The sequence below is a fragment of the Rissa tridactyla genome, chromosome 8 (genome assembly GCF_028500815.1).
Source record: "Rissa tridactyla isolate bRisTri1 chromosome 8, bRisTri1.patW.cur.20221130, whole genome shotgun sequence".
Lineage (NCBI taxonomy): Eukaryota > Metazoa > Chordata > Aves > Charadriiformes > Laridae > Rissa > Rissa tridactyla.
The window spans coordinates 34,161,342-34,179,157 of record NC_071473.1 but is presented as its reverse complement, the minus strand read 5'-3'; the positions used below and the strand labels follow the sequence as shown (position 1 = coordinate 34,179,157).

Below are 17,816 nucleotides of genomic sequence, written 5' to 3'. Positions count from 1 at the left end.
TTTTTAAAAGAGTGAATGTTTAAATAAGTGAAGACAGTGTTACACATTCATTAGAAGAGTTGACAACTTCAAGTGAAAACTGAAGAGTACTCAAGATTACATAACCACACCTAATGTACAATTTAGTGATAAATCACATGACAAACTGCAAGAATAAGTCAGTGTTTATCAGACCTAAACTTCCAAAACCATTAGATCTATCGCTACAGTTGTTTTTGTTTAATAAATGGGTATACTATTAATGCATATTATTACTTCCTTATGTCTCTTCAAGTATGGGGAAAAAAAGGGAAGCAAGGCAGTGAGATTAAGTACTATGTGATCCAATAATATGCTTTCTGTAATCAGACAACCCCAAACCTATGTATTCATGAGGCTTTCAGATTATGTATTGCTTCAGTGAAAGCAAACTGACACCTCAGTAAAGTCAGCTAAATATACTTCTGCAACACTTCATACTTAAGAGTTATCACTGAAGTTCACAGAGTAACAGCCCAAAGAAAAGCATTCTACTTCCATGCACAATGAAGTATCTTTGTCTTCTCACTAGAACGATGCATGTAAGCCAAGTTAAGCCCATCAACAGTTGCATTAACAAGATTACTTGTGTTCCTCATAGGTGCCAAGGATTTGTGCTTGGGTAGACACCATCTTCTATCCCCCTCCTCATAACAATCTGAGCAAGTCATTCGATTAAAAAGCAGAAGTGGCCAGGAAATTCTGATCAGCAAGAACAGCACAGGCAAGCCATTCGAATGAAGGCTCTGGAAACCACTGTTCTGAGCTATAGCACTTGCAAACTAACTTCCAAATGTTTATTTTGCTATCATGTAATAATTATTTCTAGTCACCTTCTCAGTAAGAATGCTGCATTTTGGGGAAAATGAGCAGAAGATCTGACCTGGTTTATTAAAATCATGCTCCACTACTACTTATAGACAACCCCTGATGTCAGGCCCCTCACTTTGCTATACAGCTTGTGAAACAGAAAAAAACTGATGTCAAGCTTGCTGATGAGCATAAAGAAAAGGAAAGCTAGTGAGATCAGTATTTCCCCAAGAACCAAAAGACTTGCATTCTATTCCTCATTTTAGCTCTAGCTTTTCCATTTCAGAAAGACATTGAAATAAAATATAAAATGGTAACCCTACTGACATCTGCTTTTAGTGCCGTGAGACAATATAAACTTCCTTGGAGATAAGAGGGAAGAGAGAGGAAAAAAAAAAACAAAAATAAAATCAGGCATGGTTTTACTACCAAATATTGCATGTAGTGATGAGTGCTGCAATACAAGTAACAGGGGAAAGTTTAGCACTGTTACGTAAAAGAGTTAGGTTATTACACAAAATTCATTCATACTACCTGGTAACTGTCACTTAATTTCTACCTCATATGATGTTTTAGTAATTTAATTTGAAAGTACAAACGGGAGGGTACTATCACAACATCAAATATAGGATGATATCTTTAAAAAGGCCAAATAGATTAGGAACTATCAAGTCCAAAAATAAACCATGAGTTACATGTCCAAAGTCTTTAGATGTGCCCTAGAAGATAAAGGAAACTTCTCTTCCTTTCATTATCTTGTAATTATATCTGGTATCAAGTCACACCCTGGTATGTGGTTAACAGGTAATTGGGTTAAGGAGTATACTTACTGAATTTCCTTTATACATGTTAAAGAAAATTACTCCCCCCACCCCCCCCACTTTCTCAGTACTTTTTAAAATATGATACTGTCCTTGCACAAAATACCCCAGTTACAGCACTTGGTTAGTACAGTCATCTGTAATTGACAGAGTACAGAACTGCTCCCCCTTCCCACTCCCAAGATCAAATCCCACCCTTCCTAGAAGCATATTAAGAATTAGAAACAAAACACCTCAGGACAAGCATAATACAGAAGTCTTAGAAAAGATAAAAGATCAAATTTTTCTTTCATTAAACTTACTCATATAACACAAATTGCTCAGGATCTTCTCCGGTTGAATTCTGCTTTTACTATTAGGTCAACCTTGCCTTAGGGTACTTCTGAGGTCCCTTCCAACCTAAATTAGTTAATGATCATTACAGAACCTACTCCCAACACAAGCAGTTCATTAGAAGAGTCAGCTTTAGGAACGAATCATTGGTAACTCCAGTAGAGGAGACATAGCTTAAGATAATGAAGACTTGAAAACATACATAGAAAAGAAACCCTAAAACTGTAAGCTGTGCACAGAAAGAAGCTAGAAACCAAGGAAAATTGGTTTACACCTTCACAGAAGCAGTAGTGAAGTCACTGGAGAAGGGAATGAAGCATGGTTGATACTGACAAGTTCTTCAACTCACATGGAAAGAAAGTTATATTTAACATAGAACCACGTTTTTTGTTTTGTTTATGCTGCAGCAAACTCTTGTCAAATGGCTAGATATATCACCACACAGGAAACAGTTGATCTGGGAACGCAGGGTAGAGCAACTATTTTTTAACCATAGCATAGAATGGTTACTTTATTTGTTTAGTGTATTTTACGTCCTTTAATGTATTCACAACTATAATCAATTTTACTGTTGACCTTTTATGTACTGTCAGTGTCTTCCAAACACGTGAAGCTTTTACTTCACAGAAAACAGTTTTTCTGCTGTTCTAAAGCTACAAAAGCCAACAGGAAGTACTATCTCAAAACATTCTGCAGACTTATAAAAAAAGGTGCAGATGTTCTTCAAAAGCACGTTTAAGCTTTGCATTCTTATGATTCTGTATGAGGTGATGGCTTCATACTCTCTATACAGAAAAATAAAACAAACTATTGTTTCATCTATTCATACCAAACAACAGTCTTCTATTTAAGACACCATTTAATAAGACGTAAATAGTCTTGATCTTCTCCACCTTATAAACAAATCTTACAAAGCTCAGATATCCTTCCCCTAGCTCAACCACAATTTAAGACATATAACTGGTCTTGTAGTTGTTTTTGTGTTTTTTAAAATAGCAATCTTGTCAAACTAGTTTCAGCTAGTGTATAAGTATATCCAGGCTAACTTTATACTCATGCGTTGTGCAAGTAGCTAAATGGGGCAAAAATATCCTATATAGTATTAAAGCGTGTTGGGAAGAGTCTCGGGTGATCACTTTTGAGTACGCAAAACACAGCGGATCGCGACACTTACTTTTCATAGACCAGCTCCTCATCAGTACAGAAGTAGTGGGTATTTACAGTACTCTTCGGTTTATTTCGCAAAGTGGCGAAGTACAGCCGATCTGAAAGACAGATTAGGACAACAGCGTCGGACGGATAAAGCAGACCGGCGCTTCCCCACGGCGACGCCCGTCGCCCCACTGCCTCGTCCTGCCCCGCCGCGGCCCGGCGGCGGAAGAGGCACACGGCAAAGCCTGAGCCTTTTTCTGCTGCGTGGGAGCCAGCGGCGGCGCCGGTACCCGCTCCGCCTGCGGGCCCTGCCCACGGGGACCCCCCAGACACCCCTCGGCAGGGACTCGAGAGAGGCGGGGGGAGATTTCTGACCCAGAACGCAGCAGCACATAGCAACAGGTGCTGGCCCCGCTGATTACCGGAAAGAGAGAGGAGGAAGGAACGGCTTAGGCGTGCCCCGCGGCAGCCGAGGGGCAGGCGGCCCGCGAAAACCGCAAGGCGATGGGGGCCGCAAGCCGAGCCGGGCACGCAGCAAAGCCCACGGAGCCGGGGGCGGGAGGTGAGGAGGCCGGGAAAGAAGCGAGCGGGTTTCCTTTTCTGAGGGAGGCTCCGGCCAGCGGGACCCCCCGCGGCCAGGGGACGGGGAGGGTTCCCCGGCCCGTTCTCACCTTTCACGAACTCCGAGGCTCCCCCCAGCACTTCGGAGGCGGCTGCCGCCGGCTCCATCTTAAACAGGGCGCGGAGGAGCGAGGCGCGGGGCGGCTCCGAACTCATGGTGCTCCCGAGCAACCCCGGCGGGGCCGGGGCGCGCTCGCTGGGAAGCGATCCGTTGCCCGGAGGGGCCGCCCCCCAGGGGCCAGGCTGCAGGGAGCGCCGCTGCCGCAGCCCGCATAGGAATGGCAGCGGAGACGAGAACTAGCTCCGGGACACGGCGAGCCGCCGAGCGGGCGAACGCCCGCAGGGACTTTCAGCTCCACCCCGCCCCCAGCCAGGAGACGCCCCCGGATAAAGAGGCAGCAGACGGTTACCAAGCGACCGGCGGCGCTGTGGCAACTGCCTCACCGAGCCTTTGTTTCGCCCGGCCCGGGGCCGAGGCGTGCGACTGACCGCCCCCGGTCCGGCAGCCCCGCCCCCCGCCTCACAGCGCCTCACCACCGGGCGGGCAGCTCGCCAGCGCCCCTGCTCCGCCCCGCCCTCCGCCTCGGCCGCGCTCGCACGCCCACCTGCTGGCGGAGCGCGGCCCTCTCCGGGCCCGGGCAGTGCCTCCTCTACCCCCGCCCGAGGCAAAACGCCCCACGGAGGCAGAGCGGGGTCCTGAGGTACAGCTGGCCGGGAGGCAGAGCCGAGCCGCAGCCGGTACCTCAACAGTGCAGGTGCAGCTCGGCGCGGAGGTGGGCGGGACGCCGCCTCAGGGGAAGCGCCGCGCCGGCGGAGTTCTCTCTCCCCTACGCGGGACACTTCCTTGCGGGGGTCCCGGCCCGTACGGGTCTGGCACCACCGTTTCGCCTGATAGACAAGCTGACCCACCAATCAAAAGCCGCTTCCAAGGTCTCCAGCCAATGAGCGAGTGGTGCCTGGTGAAGAGAGAGCTGTCGCCGGGCGCACCTCTCGAGCGCGGCTGTCCTCGGCTCAGCCGCAGCCGCAGGCAGCCGCCTCATTTCCCGCCCGGCGGGGTTCCTGTCACCCGCTGGGCCTTCCTTCTCTCCCTCCCTCAGGCAAGGAGGAGTTCCATCTGCCGGGCAGCGTCGTCTGCTGTGGAGAACTGAGGGGAAGATCTCGGGGAAGCCGGAACGACGCGGGCCCCTATCGTATGGAGCCCTCTTCACGCACCGGTTCGAGCTGCGGGCTCTCGCTTTTCCCGAGAAGGCATCCAGCGATGAGGAGGTTCACCTATGCTTCTAAGACTGTCCTAAAACTACACCAAATCACTTGTAGCTTGATGTTTTAAAAAAGTGAAAGGTTGACCTTCTGGCGTTTCATTTGCAAAAGCTGAATTAGCCTGTAGTCTGCAATTAACTTACTGCCAAAGAAATGAAAACATTAAAAGCATTCGAAATGCCTTTCTTATGTGACCCTCCCCTTCAGAAAGAATTGCTAAAAGCAGACGGTCCATCTCGTTTTTACAACTAAACAAGCAAAAGGTTGCAAAGGAGAGGTACCTTGAGGAGAAAAAAAAAAGGATGCTATTCTTCCCCAAAACAAAAAACATCACACCCTTGAAACCCCTTAATAAGACATTGTAATACAATGCAATATGCAGCCCCGAGGTCCACATTATTATCACCATGTTTTCCTAACACTATAAATAACGTACTGTAACTGTCAGTTCACATAATTAATTCTAGTGTGCCTGCAGATGAGGTTAAACATGAGTGTAAAACACTTTCGACTTTTCAATTTTTAATCTAGTGTCATAAGCACTGGATAACCTTATGAATATGCTGAAGTACTACAGAAAATACTTCTCGTGCAATTGTTTTATAGTTGCTTATTTTTGGTATTGGTTCTAACAATTTGTACCTGTGTTCTTACATTCCTCTTTTTTCCTTTTTTTTCATAGCTCCAGAGCTACTATTTCTAAATATGACTCTCTTTGGGCCTGGTCCCGTGAAGTCAGGTAAGAAATCTCATTTTCAGTATTAAGTACTATTCCATACAAGATGCTTGGCAAGACTGAGACCATAGTCTTCTGTAACAGCAAATTAAATAACGGTTGTTGGAGGGTACTTGCTTTTCATGTAAATCAATGTGTTTTATCTTTCTCTGTATTGTTCTATATGACTTTCATTTGTATTTAACCCTTAATTAAATATTCCATTTTTTATTTACAAGCAATTCTAAGGGATAGCCTGTGTAAGAAAAGTGATATCAATCTATTTTATTCAGAACCATAGTTATTTTAACACACTTTTTTTACTCAAAACTTTCACTACAGTTCAATGTTACATAGATTTCTAAGTCTGTGCTGCACTCTACTTGAGGGTAGCTAGTATGAGCATACTCACATTAGCTTTAACTAAGGTATCTTGGGCAAGAAAATCAAAGATGGAGCAGCGTAACAGGATAGTTATCCAGCATCTAGAATCCCTAGATACATAGTTTGTGTTAAAGCCTATTATTTGTAAATCCATCTAGCTAGGCTGGTGAATCTAGGAGGCAAACATGATTAGAAACAAGCCCCACTGACAAGCGTTGTTTGTATGCTGCTTATATACCTTTTGCAAAATTACAAGCATTGCTTTGGTTGCATGCAAGTTCTCATTTGTGGGAATTAGGTAGAGCCTCTGAAAGCATAGAAAATACTTAAAATAATCTCTCTCTTCTTCCCTGTAAAAATAGGTACAAAATAACCTCCACAATTTTTCAGTTCCAGTATTGTGTCTCATAGCTTTTAGTGTGATTACCTAATGAATTTCACCTTCTAAAAACACTAACTTTAAGAATGTTTTCACCTCATACAATTTTGTTATTATAATCAATTCCATTTACTATTTTTAACATTTGATGATATCAAATATCAAGACTACAGTGACATCTTGTGGCATTTTTTTAACCATAGGTAAAGCAGCAATTTTCTTATAGTCCTGTTGCATCATTTTAAGACTATATCCTGTTTTTTTTCAACAAGGACTTTTTAAATATATCTTTTGGATACCATTTCTAAAATCCTGTGTTGCATAATTTCTACAGAACAGTCAGAGGCGGTGATAAATCTGTATAGACTCCAAAAATATTTCAAATGACATCTAGATATCTTAGGAAGAGCTCATCACATGCATATTTTGTTCACAATATGAACTCCCAGTAGTATATCTCATTAAAGAATTAAGGAACTTTTATAACCATCAAGGGATAAAAAGCTACCAGCTGTTAAAAAATACAAACGAAACCCTTTTGGTTCCTAAGCACAATGAATTATGACTAGAGACAAAGTCTTATCTGAATTTTCTTTGCTATCTAAGCCTGACTGCTTAAGCGGTGTTGTTTTGATGGCTTTTTTGCCTCATAAGTGAGCCGTACCTAATTTAAGTGAACATACATGCCAACAAGTACACGTGTTTTTTTTTTAAGAAATGAAATCTTGGTGCTGCTCATCTGTATGCAAACTGTGAGCTTACTTTAGACATCTAGCACTAAAAACTTCATCAATAATCTGAAAATAAATACATCCTAAATCTTTTTTATGTATTTTATTTGACAACGGTACAAATTAAATTTACCAGTATAATAAAAGCTTGTTCTGTTAATTCTTTCACTGATACAGAAGAATGACAACAACAAAAAAAACCAAACAATCACCCAACCCAGAACAACTCCTTCCCCCCAGCAAAAAAAAAAAAAAAAACCAACAAAAAAACCAGTACTAAGATTTGGCTGAGTTGACAGTTCATTTCACATTTTAAAAGTAAGGTAAACAACATCTGTGAGTCTTCACAATTCTAGCTGATACTGCACAGAACAGAAATTACAGAAGACCAGTAAATAAATGAAATGCAGTAAACTACCACTAGGGAAGTTGCTTTTCTGGAAAGATCACAGACCTCTTTGTATACTAATCATCACTACAGCACAATAATTAAAAGTTACTTTTCACTATTACAACAAAATCAAGCAGACTTTACATTGCTGTTTTAAGATTTTGCCCTTGAAATTTTGCAAAAGTACTAGGAAGACTTCACTGAACAGAAACCAAATCCTTTAACACTGATAGAACAAGAGAAAAGAATTCTCCATCCTCCCAAAGAAACCCAAAGACTCACACCCAGAATCAGCCCTGCCGTAAAGAACTTGTCACATTTTTCAACCACTTCTGTTCAGCTTACTACAAAAAATGATACAAGTATACACCATTTGTGCAGACACGATTTGTGTACTAGGTATTAGCTGTTATTGATTACCCATAGATACCTTTGAACTGATACTAAAACCCAATTAAAAGCTGATGGAGATGAAACTAAATCTACTTTGGATGCCGGATTTGATTCCTCTCTCTGATCCAGGAAAAGATTTTGTTCTTTCCTCCATACCACAAAAATGTTCTGTAACTGCAATGGAAAAGGTCTGTCCTGTCTATGTTAACACGTTTCCAGAACTACAGATTCCCAACATAATAAAAGCTGTTAATAGCAGCTCTGTTTCTTGCTATAGAGAAAGCCAGGGAATCCAGAGACTGATAATAGTCCAGCTCTGTCAAACATCACTGTACCTTTTTTTTTTAATAATGCTCTACCCATTCATTGCACAATTTAAGTCCGTTGTCATAGCCACCAAAAACAGAGATGAATGGAACCAAAAAGTAAAGTAAATAATCATTTGAAAGAGTAGTTAAAAAAAAACAGTAAACCTGTAATATTACAAAATGTGCACTCTAATAAATGTAGCACAGCTTGCTCTTGCTAGGAATTGTAAATAAGACATTTTTAAAAAGTGAGGATTTTCTTGGGTACATTTTTGTTACAATGTACATGCAAAATATCAAAATAAAACTGCGTACTAAAGAGAGTATTAATAAGTAATATCCCAACCATTTCTTCTGGCTGCTTCTGCAAATTTCATATTTGATGTATTCATGTTTCTTACATTTCCAGCTGCTAGGTTTTACTTTTCAGCTGCTTGCAGTGTTTCAGCAACTCTAGGCAAATTCACAACAGGAAAAAAAGCCACACCAGAGATCATTTTCCACTGATCATTTTCCACTATCTCAGCACTGGTAGATATCATAGCCAATGGTTTTAGGACTATCTGAGATTAAGGTGAGGTACTCTTTGCTGGCTTGCTTTCATAGCAGCTTCAGGAACATCTCAGAATACAGAATAGCTTATATACAAACTTCAAAGGGGTTTTGTACAGGAGTCTAGAAGCCTGGCCAACAGTTTACTGTAGCCCTTTATAGTTTCACTGGGAACTAGGTAGGAGGTGGTGAGGAGCAGAAAGGCAAGGAAGCATCTCAACATATAACTATCAAAAATATGCCTAGACCTCATTTGACTAGATACATGTATTTAAAAAAAAAAAAAGGTCAAAACATAAGCACTGAAGGGTAGGAGTGCATTTTTGCCTGCATGTTTCTGAAGAACTGGCCTAATTAACTGTAATAGCTCTTCAGGTTTTAAGGAAAGGGGATGATTTTATCACAGCTAAGCATTAGTATGTAATCTTTACATTTTCCTCAAAACTTACCTTGGAGAATTAGTAAGAAAGGGAAAAAAAAACCAACATAAAAAGCCAAATGGAAAAAATTCAGAGGCTACACATAAGGATGGACAAGATGCAGTAATTACACCTTCTTCTCTCCTTGAACTCCGTACAATTCACTGAGTACTGTTTAACATCTAACCACTTAAATTCATTGGCTTACATTTTATTTTTGTGATTGGCATAATTAGGAAAACCAAACTGAGAAATCATGATATTAGAATATTTTAAAGGCATGCCATCATAAATATTTACCAGTTTATTTACACAGTAAGATCTCTGTAACAAATGCTCTGCTCGGTGCCACATTCCAGAATAGCCACTGTTAGTGTCTTTTTCTAAATTTCTTATATCAACAGGCTTCACAAACACTCCTGAAGGCTTTCCAGTATGCTTGGCCACCAGAAAATTCATGGCAATATCATCGCAATTTTGAGTTTCATCTATTAAGGCGTAAACAGCTTCTGGCTGTCTTTGAAAGTCTTCTAAATACCCACTATGAAAAAACGCTGCACCAATAAGAACCATAGAATACTGATCTCCGTTTCCAAATCCAGGGTTCTGCAATTCGAAGCTGCCATAACTGTATACACCTGAAGGAGTAGAAATGTGCTTTCTAGGAACAAATCCCACTATATGCTCTGGAAATTGCTGAAAGAAAAAAGAAATTTAAAAAATGAAATTGAAGCCCACACTGTGAAACATGTGTTAAGTATTTATGCTTTTTTTAAATGAGAGGCGCACAAGATTACTGCCAAGAAAGAAGGAAATTATTGGCATATGGTCCTTTGATCTGCATAAATGTTGCCATTAAATACAGTTTTGCAAAACTGACACAATATGCCTCATTCCACATCATGTAGTGCCAAGAAACATCTATCCACAATTTACAGCTGTATATTTGGCACTCAAGTAAGTTTACAGACTATTTCTCTTAGAGAGAAAAAACCCACATACTTTTGTTTTGCAGCCTACTATCAATTTAAATAGCTTCAGCAGTCAGCAACTTCAGTGTTCATGTACAAGAAGAGTTAAAAATTTGAAGTTTATAGACTACAGGTATAGCTACCATTGAAGAATATTTTTACAATTTCTTCAGTCCTAAAATTTAACTTTATAGCTAGAAAATCAATGGTAAAACATTACAATATAGTATTACTCTAATGAAAACCATTAATCTCAATTGTAACTCACAAATACTGCTGGCCAAGATGCAAAACATTACCTGCCAAACGGAAAAGGCAAAAGCAAGGTCATGAGCACTGACTAGTGTGTCATCATCCATCATTAAAACAGCTGACGGGAGGAAAAAAGAAAGAAGAAAAACTTTTAACTTATCAAAAGATTAAATACATGAGCACAGTATGCAGCACAGTATTAGACAAGTTAGCTGTGAAACTTCTATGACTCTTACACTGAATTGCAGAACTGAATTGTAACTCCTTGAAAGTAGACTGAGAAAACATTTAGATTTCAACACTAAAGCAAGGTTGCAGCTTTGTGGTAACTGCAAGCAAACCTAAATTTTAGATATTTGCCAGGCTGTAAAGAAACCTCAGCAACCTTTGATCATCTATAGTGCAGCTGGACAGATATGCATTAAAAAACTTGGAGTGTTTGGCAAAGCAACTTAAAATTCTACTAACCTTGTGTAAAAATACAACTGAAATAAAGAGTTAGATACTGTTCTTTAGTGTATGAGATATATATGGGATTCTTAGTATAAAATTTTACCCATCTCCTCACTACTTGCTAGTTCTAAATAGGCAAGCTTAATAAATTGCACACATAACATTCAATATGATTAACTACAGAAGGAAGAATCTTTGCCTTAAATTTTAGGGAAAAGACTATCTGGAGGTGGAAAAGGAAAGATATTCTTAGATCAGAACTCCAGATGCATTAAAGCTTTTTAAGTTTGTAGTCAGAATAAATCCTATTACAGTAAATAAAACACTTGGGAAGTTGACATTTCTAGTGTCTTCTTAGAAGTCATGGGTTTTGAGTAGCAAGGCATGTTAGGAAGGGGGCAGTAAAAAGAATTACCTTTACTAATCATGAGTAAGGTCAGGTCTGTAATGCAACATTTGGGTTTTTTTTCCACTTGAAACAAACAGGGCTTATTGTTGCTCTCCTGGAAAGAGCTTAGGAAGAATATTTAGATGAATAGCCAAAACAGCAGGGGAAATACTCTTAAAAAGGATGCATGATTTGAGACAGAAAGCCAGACAGCTAAGGAGGAAAGTTTCTCTGAAGAGCAGAAAATGCTTGAGAACTTAGTCTTAAAATTAATCGATTAAATCAAGTCTTTACCAGATGATTTAAGTCCAAATTAATGCAGAGACTCAACAATATGCAGCATGAATTTCAATATACATGCAGGATATGTTTAAGTCTACACTATAAAGGGAAGAGCAGCTGAACTACCTATGTTTATCTGACAAAGGAAATGGAGAAGAGACACAGCTGCAAGAGCCCATGAAATGCATTTGACCTTCCTCTGTTCTTCCTTACTCTTAGCCTGCTGCTGGTGGTGGTGTGCATCTGATAACATAGTTTTCTTCTGTATTACGCACATTCTATGAAGTAGCCCAACAGATCCATGGATTTATGGCATAGTATAACTCAAACCATCTCTCTTTCAGCATTCAGAATTTAAGTGTGAAAATAATATTAGTAGTAGCGATATGAACTGCTCATTACCTTTTGTTTCCAGCTCAGGGAAATTCTGGAGTCTGTTCCTCATGCGATTTAAAGTTTGAACTTTAAAGACAACAGGGACAGGATGAGGCCCCAAGGAATTCCACATTTCCTCCGGTACCTTCTCACCAATGTTGTTCCACACAACAATTACTTTATGTAGGTGGGGGATGGCTTGATAATGATTTAAAAGCTTTAGGAGTAAGTCCGTTCTGTTATATGTCTGCATAATAAGAGTAAATGCATCCAAGGCAGACTGACTCTGGGTTTTTGGTTCCCTTCTCAAATTGGGCATTTTGTCATCTTTGATATTGGGAAGCAAAGCTGTTAAAGCACCTGCCACAAGAAGCAAGACAAGGATCACCACAGAAGTGAAGCGTAGTAGGCGGATTCCCATAACTCTTCCTGGAAGCTTACAGAAGTGAAAATACCTTTAAAACAAGTAACAGGAAAGGAAAAGTCATTAATCTCACATATAGTTATCTCTCTTACTTGAGCAAATCTCCTACAATATTAAGTAGACTTTTGTTTAAGTAAATAAATAAGGAGGATCTTAGGAGCCAGGCCAATTACTTTCAACTATCAAGACAGATGCCTCTGGTGCTCAGTTTCTACGTTTACTTGCTTTTCACTTTTTTTTTGGTTAACTTTCAATTTCTTTGTTCTGTGAAAACGAATCTAGAGTAACTCTTTAACTCTAGATTGTTCATCATCTCTTATTGTCTCAGTACTGCATCTTTGACTGAAAAATTACACACCTCCCCAAACCCATCCAGCTGAAATTAGAGAATAAACTCGTACAGAGATTCAGTATTTTCAGCATTGCAGGAGCTCTGCCGTCGCTTGGAAACAAAAGGGAGAGAAGGTGCCTCCTCAAGAGCTCTGGCAGAAAGAAGGAAGTTAAATGGTCTTTCTTTTTCTGTTGCTCAGGCACCGCACACGGAAGGAATAATCTTTATCACTGATTTGCTGGACATTTTGTCAATAGTTTGTGTATCTGCTCAATAATGCTTATTAATGTGGAAAATATGATTCTGATCATACTGAGGCTATTAACACAGGGGAAGCAAAAGAAACATGCCAAATGGAGTAATGTAGGAATGCAGCAACACCAGTAACAGCTGGTCTGTGAAATATAGAACTCAGCAGAAACCAGCAGATGCTAGGTGCTATGTATCAGATAACCGGGGGAGCAGCCTCAGTATAAGGCAGGGGTTTCTGGATCTTCCTGGTTTTGGAACTAAACAGGAGCTCTTAAAAACGGCTCCTTAAAAGGTAGCCTCGACACTCATGCCTCTCAGGTAGCACTCCTGGCATTTAGTAGTCTCTAGGCATTTATAAATGGTCATCTCAGCAGGATCCAGCAACCACTGCTTTCCATAGTTTGCACCTCAAACTTGTCACCACACATGTTCTTCCTCCTTTACTCGCAAGATTAGTATGAATTGAATACAAGATGAATATTCTAAGCTTACTGCTAAACAGTTACTCATCTAGGCTTTCAGTAGGGAATTCTGATCAAATTAAGTGATGCAGGACAGCCCCACCAATTACAGTTTTGGAGAGAGTATCTGTGTGGTTTTTTCCACAGAAGTTTTGATCATTTTTTTTCCACAGTGCATATATCGCACTTGAAAAAATGAATTTAAATTACTTTAGTCTAAAAAACCTCTCAACTTACCTCATTGTTGCCAAGTAGGATTGTTTTTCCACCCTTGTTTTTACAGGACAGTTGTTTGTGATCTTTGAATCTGTTGGAAATTAAAGGGACTCTATAACTGAAGATCAACAGTTATCCCATGTGCTACCCAGCATTCTTTTACAAGTAAACGTTCCTCTTAACTGCTGCTTGATGTATGCGTTCTTGGGCAATTATGCAATCCCTTTTCCTACTGCTCAGTTGAATAGTTGTCTCTGCCTTTCAATGAAGGCTCCAGAAAGAAGTTATTGCACCAGTTGGGTAGAAAGAAAAGCACAGCTATGTCTCTGCTTGTAAAATTGTTGCTTTGTACCAATGCAATATCTATGGCTTCCACCCTTAGGGGCAACTACAGGGATACAAGTAGGTCTCCAGAACCTCACAGTCTGTTGCTTTGTTCACCAAGCACCACTAAAATACCTATTTGGCTTCCACAGTCAGGTGAGTAGTCCCAATAAAATTATTTTCTTTTCTGGCTCATCCCTGTCACCTTGCACTAAGCTTAGCAGATGTGTTAGGGGTTTAAAACACAGCATGTTGTTCTTCCCATCCTGTGTCTGTTAAGGCTCCTAGGTTGTTGGAGGGATTTTTTTTTTCTTTTAGAACTAGTTGAACAAAGAAAGGGAGCTTTAATTTTAATTTAGGAATAGTACTACAAAAGTTTAGAGAGCAAGACCTTGCATTTAATAATTAAACCTATGGGAAATTTTGGAAGGGTAATTTGTTTAGGTTATACAAACTGAACTTCTTAAAAGTACAGAATTGCCAGTTTGTATGGATACCATATGTATGAATATGCCCACACATACAGGTCTTCCCAAATCTGCGTTCCCATTTTACCACTGACTTATTTTGTGAGGCTGGAGAGCTCATTGAAACTATTTCCAGAAGTTAATCCCTTGTTTTGGTTGCTTCATTTTATAGGTGTAAACAATCATGCCTGAACCTCTAAAACTGATTAGCAGCAGCAGCTACTCAGTATTTCTTAGGACCACAATATCTTGGTCATACATGCTTTTAAAAAAGGTGAACCTTAGATTCTCTTTCCCCTGTTGCAACCTAGACACAATACTTGCCAATACTTCTGTAATGATTAATTAGTTAAAATTTAAAAGCATACTTAAGATGGAAGTATAAATATTTACTGTGGTACTGAGACTGCCTGGCTTGCCATACATTCTTGCGTTTACTCAATTGCACACAATAGACTGCAGTGATAAGCAAGGATGACGTTGTTAAACATTATCCAATTGAAATAAGTGCCTGTATAATATCTTTAAGAGTTAGTGTCATCACACTTTCCAGTAAGAAAGCGCCAATCAGTTTTGCCAATTAAGTTATGAAATTGCAATGCAAGATTGACCTCCTTAAAAATGCTTACAATACCCCCTGTAGAGAGCACCTCTTCAAAACGAAAACTGAGGAAAACAAAAACCCTACGTCAAAATACAGTATTTTAATCTTCATTCCAAGAAAAAAGACATCTTGAAGGGATTCCCCTCTCTCTGCGGGCAGCAGCTCATCGCAGCGCTTCACCGTAACTACCGGCAGCAAGAACCGAACTGCTTCCCCTCCCCGGGCAGGGCGCTTGGCCGCCCCGCACGCCCCCGGCCCGCCCGTCGCTCACGCACGGTTCCGCTCACGTTCCGGAGGCCGCCGGTATCGCCGCCTGCTCCCCCCCGCGGCGGGGCTGTGCGTCCCGGCCGTCCCCGGCGGCAGCAGGACAGCGGAGAGGAGGTGCCGGCCCGGCACCCCGCGGCTCGGCTGGGCTCTGCCCGCCCGCGCAGGCCGCTCCGGTGACTCAGGGGCGGCCCGGGCGGGACCGCCGCAGCACTACGGCGACGCCGCCGTACCCCGCTTCCTGCGGGGCGTCCCTCCGCTTCCTCCCGGCAGGCCCCGGTTTGTAGTTCGGGGTCCTGCCGCGGGCGGGGAGCTGCCCCCCCGCCCGGCTCCGGCAGCCCTGGCTGTCACGGCAGAGCGGCGTTTCGCCGCGACTCGGGCCGGGCCGCCGCCTCAGCCCCGTACCAAGGGCTGCCTCAGCAGTTCCTCCGGCAGCACCGGGCATCCTAAACGGGACGCGGGCGGGAATTCACGTTTTGGGTCCGGGTTGGGTTTTTCAGCCGGCAGCGCGCGCCCCGCTCCGTGTGACCGACAGCCACGGGGCCCAGCCGCCCGCGTCCGCGGCAGCCCCAGCCCCGCCCCCTGCGCGCCACGGGCCCGCGGCCACACGCCCCCCCTCCGCCCCCCGTGCGGCCGTGGCGGTGGCGCGCAGGCGCGCAGCGGCCGGCCGGAAGCGTGACTGGCGTGTGGGCCGGCGGTGGGGGGAGCGCTGCCGCCCCGCTCCGCCCCGCCTGCCTGCCCGCCCTGCCGGTCCGGCACGCCGCGGCCCCGGGAAGATGTTGCCCCTCTCCATCAAGGACGATGAGTACAAGCCGCCCAAGTTCAACCTGCTCAGGAAGGTGTCGGGCTGGTTCAGGTGAGCGGCCCGAGGCGGGATGGGGGACGGGCGTAGCGGGGGCCGGGGCCGCGGCCGACCCCCGGCGGAGGGGCTGGGGAAGGCTGATGCCGAGGGCGGCTGGGCCGCCCGGCGAGCGGGTCCGGCCTTCCGTTGCTGCTTCCCGCCGTGTGACCCGCTGTGTGCTCCGTGCGCAGGTCCATCCTGGCGGACAAGACCTCCCGCAACCTCTTCTTCTTCCTCTGCCTCAATCTCTCCTTCGCCTTCGTGGAGCTGCTCTACGGCATCTGGAGTAACAGGTACTGGCCGGCGGGGGGGGCGCGAAGCGGGGCGGCCGGCGGGGCGGGAGCGGCCCCCGGCGCGCAGGAAGCGGCGCCTCCCGCTGCGGCCAGTGCCACGTCTCCCGCTCGGCGGGGCCGCGGCCGGGGCCGTGCGTCCGGGCCTGGCTTCCTGGTGGGCAGAGCGCTGGGGGCTGCTGCAGAGCTTTCCCCGGGCGGGAGCGACCGGCCCCGTCATCCCCTCAGCCGGGTCCCAGCGGCCCAAGGGGGAGGCGCTCCGGCCTGGCGGCGCGACCGGGCTTGTTATGGAGGAATGCTGCTCGGAACTGGGGTCTCGGCGGCCGTGCTGGTCGGCTCCTGGCTGAGGAGGAGGAGGCCCGGCCGTGGCGTGAGTTACAGGACCCGGGGGCCGTAACCGTTTCGCCCTGCCGCTTGGCACGGAGATCCTTTGTCTGGGAATGTGGCTTCGCTTGTGCGTTGGTAGCCGGGTGGCAAAACCCCAGCACTGCACCAAACATCCCGGTCACCGGGCGAGAAACCGGAATTAACGTGTCCTGGTATAGCTAAGCGGTACTTCGTGTAGCACAGAAATTCACAAAGGTGGAAAAGACAGGAAGGACTTGCCTAAATTGCTACTGAAAAATCTGTGGTGAAATATAGTCAGAAATGAAAAATAACTTTCATACTGCTGTATCGTGTGCAGGCAGAGAACAGACAATGGCAGTAGTATCTCCATCATGCTTCATTCTTTATAGAGTTGTTTTGTGGTATTTCATTCTCGGTCAATGCTTCAGATTGAAGTGGGCAGGCATGGAAGTGTCATTTAACCCCGAGAGTGTGTCCTTCCATATGGAACTTAAAGTTGTCTTTGCCAAAAGCTGTAGTATGGATGCAGATTACTGGGACTCTTAATTAAGACTCTTGAGTGAAAGCAGCAATGCGGATTTGGAAACAGTTGCATCCTACTGTTTACCATTTTTCTCTGAATGTCAAACTGTACTGTAAAATCCTCAACCTTGCTGACAGTAATTGCTGCTGTAGCACTAGTGAGAAAGCAGTGCCATCTTGGCAACCTGCAGACTGTCTTGGATGTGCTTGGTTTTCACTTTGGGGTTGACACATTCACAGTGGGGTTCTCACACTTTGCAATTGCATGAGAATTATTGTATGCATAGCCTGTTTGTTCAAGTATGGATACTTTTTTAATAGCTCAGAAGATGCAAATATTTTTCTCAGTGGTTTGGGTATAAAGAGTTTTATGTTCATGTGAGTTTGTTCTGATGCCTTTCTTTTAAGTGTAATAATTTTTTTCGTAGTGTGACCAAAAATGAAATCTATACCAGCAAAAGTCC

The 17,816-nt window shown here is 43.6% G+C and overlaps 3 protein-coding genes across 12 annotated transcripts in view; 1 reads left to right on the top strand and 2 right to left on the bottom strand.

Moving 5' to 3' along the window:
- The window catches only part of CDC14A (cell division cycle 14A), a 63,575-nt gene extending 58,987 nt beyond the window's left edge, over positions 1 to 4,588 (bottom strand). For 3 of the 4 annotated variants that reach the window (XM_054210599.1, XM_054210600.1, XM_054210601.1), the window contains exons 1-2: positions 3,806 to 4,260; positions 3,157 to 3,247 (exon numbers count right to left, since the gene is read on the bottom strand). In XM_054210599.1, coding sequence (XP_054066574.1) covers positions 3,157 to 3,247; positions 3,806 to 3,911 — 197 coding nt within the window. In that variant the 5' untranslated portion in view covers positions 3,912 to 4,260. Of the gene's footprint in view, positions 1 to 3,156; positions 3,248 to 3,805; positions 4,261 to 4,360 lie in introns of those variants that run through there. The other variant, XM_054210602.1, reaches the window with a different exon arrangement.
- Positions 4,589 to 7,312: 2,724 nt separating this feature from the next.
- On the bottom strand, positions 7,313 to 15,920 carry EXTL2 (exostosin like glycosyltransferase 2). 5 transcript variants are annotated; one of them, XR_008467909.1, is made up of 6 exons: positions 15,757 to 15,920; positions 13,714 to 13,783; positions 12,036 to 12,463; positions 11,379 to 11,476; positions 10,558 to 10,628; positions 9,925 to 9,983 (listed from the first exon to the last, which is right to left on the bottom strand). XR_008467909.1 is itself a non-coding variant. In XM_054210603.1 (5 exons), exons 1-5 carry the CDS (start codon positions 15,794 to 15,796, stop codon positions 9,492 to 9,494), a joined length of 1,101 nt encoding a protein of 366 aa, XP_054066578.1. In that variant the 5' UTR covers positions 15,797 to 15,920; the 3' UTR covers positions 7,313 to 9,491. The 5 variants fall into 5 exon arrangements, 3 of the variants coding, with proteins under 3 accessions (XP_054066578.1, XP_054066579.1, XP_054066580.1); XM_054210603.1 differs by lacking the exon at positions 11,379 to 11,476 and having other exon boundaries at positions 7,313 to 9,983; XM_054210604.1 differs by lacking the exon at positions 11,379 to 11,476 and having other exon boundaries at positions 7,313 to 9,983; positions 15,375 to 15,910.
- A 104-nt stretch (positions 15,921 to 16,024) lies between these two features.
- Positions 16,025 to 17,816, top strand: part of SLC30A7 (solute carrier family 30 member 7) — a 28,138-nt gene continuing 26,346 nt past the window's right edge. For 2 of the 3 annotated variants that reach the window (XM_054213022.1, XM_054213021.1), the window contains exons 1-2: positions 16,025 to 16,207; positions 16,384 to 16,485. In XM_054213022.1, the coding sequence (XP_054068997.1) occupies positions 16,153 to 16,207; positions 16,384 to 16,485 (157 nt within the window). In that variant the 5' untranslated portion in view covers positions 16,025 to 16,152. Of the gene's footprint in view, positions 16,208 to 16,383; positions 16,486 to 17,816 lie in introns of those variants that run through there. The other variant, XM_054213024.1, reaches the window with a different exon arrangement.

What these genes read in the sequence shown, in the direction of transcription:
- EXTL2 (XM_054210603.1), bottom strand. Translation starts at nt 15,796, where the DNA reads ATGCCCGGTGCTGCCGGAGGAACTGCTGAGGCAGCCCTTG. An exon ending in CCCTGAGCTGGAAACAAAAG is followed by an intron (nt 10,629 to 12,035) that starts GTAATGAGCAGT and finishes TCCTCCCGTCAG; the next exon opens with CTGTTTTAATGATGGATGAT. An exon ending in TTGCCTTTTCCGTTTGGCAG is followed by an intron (nt 9,984 to 10,557) that starts GTAATGTTTTGC and finishes TTTTTCTTTCAG; the next exon opens with CAATTTCCAGAGCATATAGT.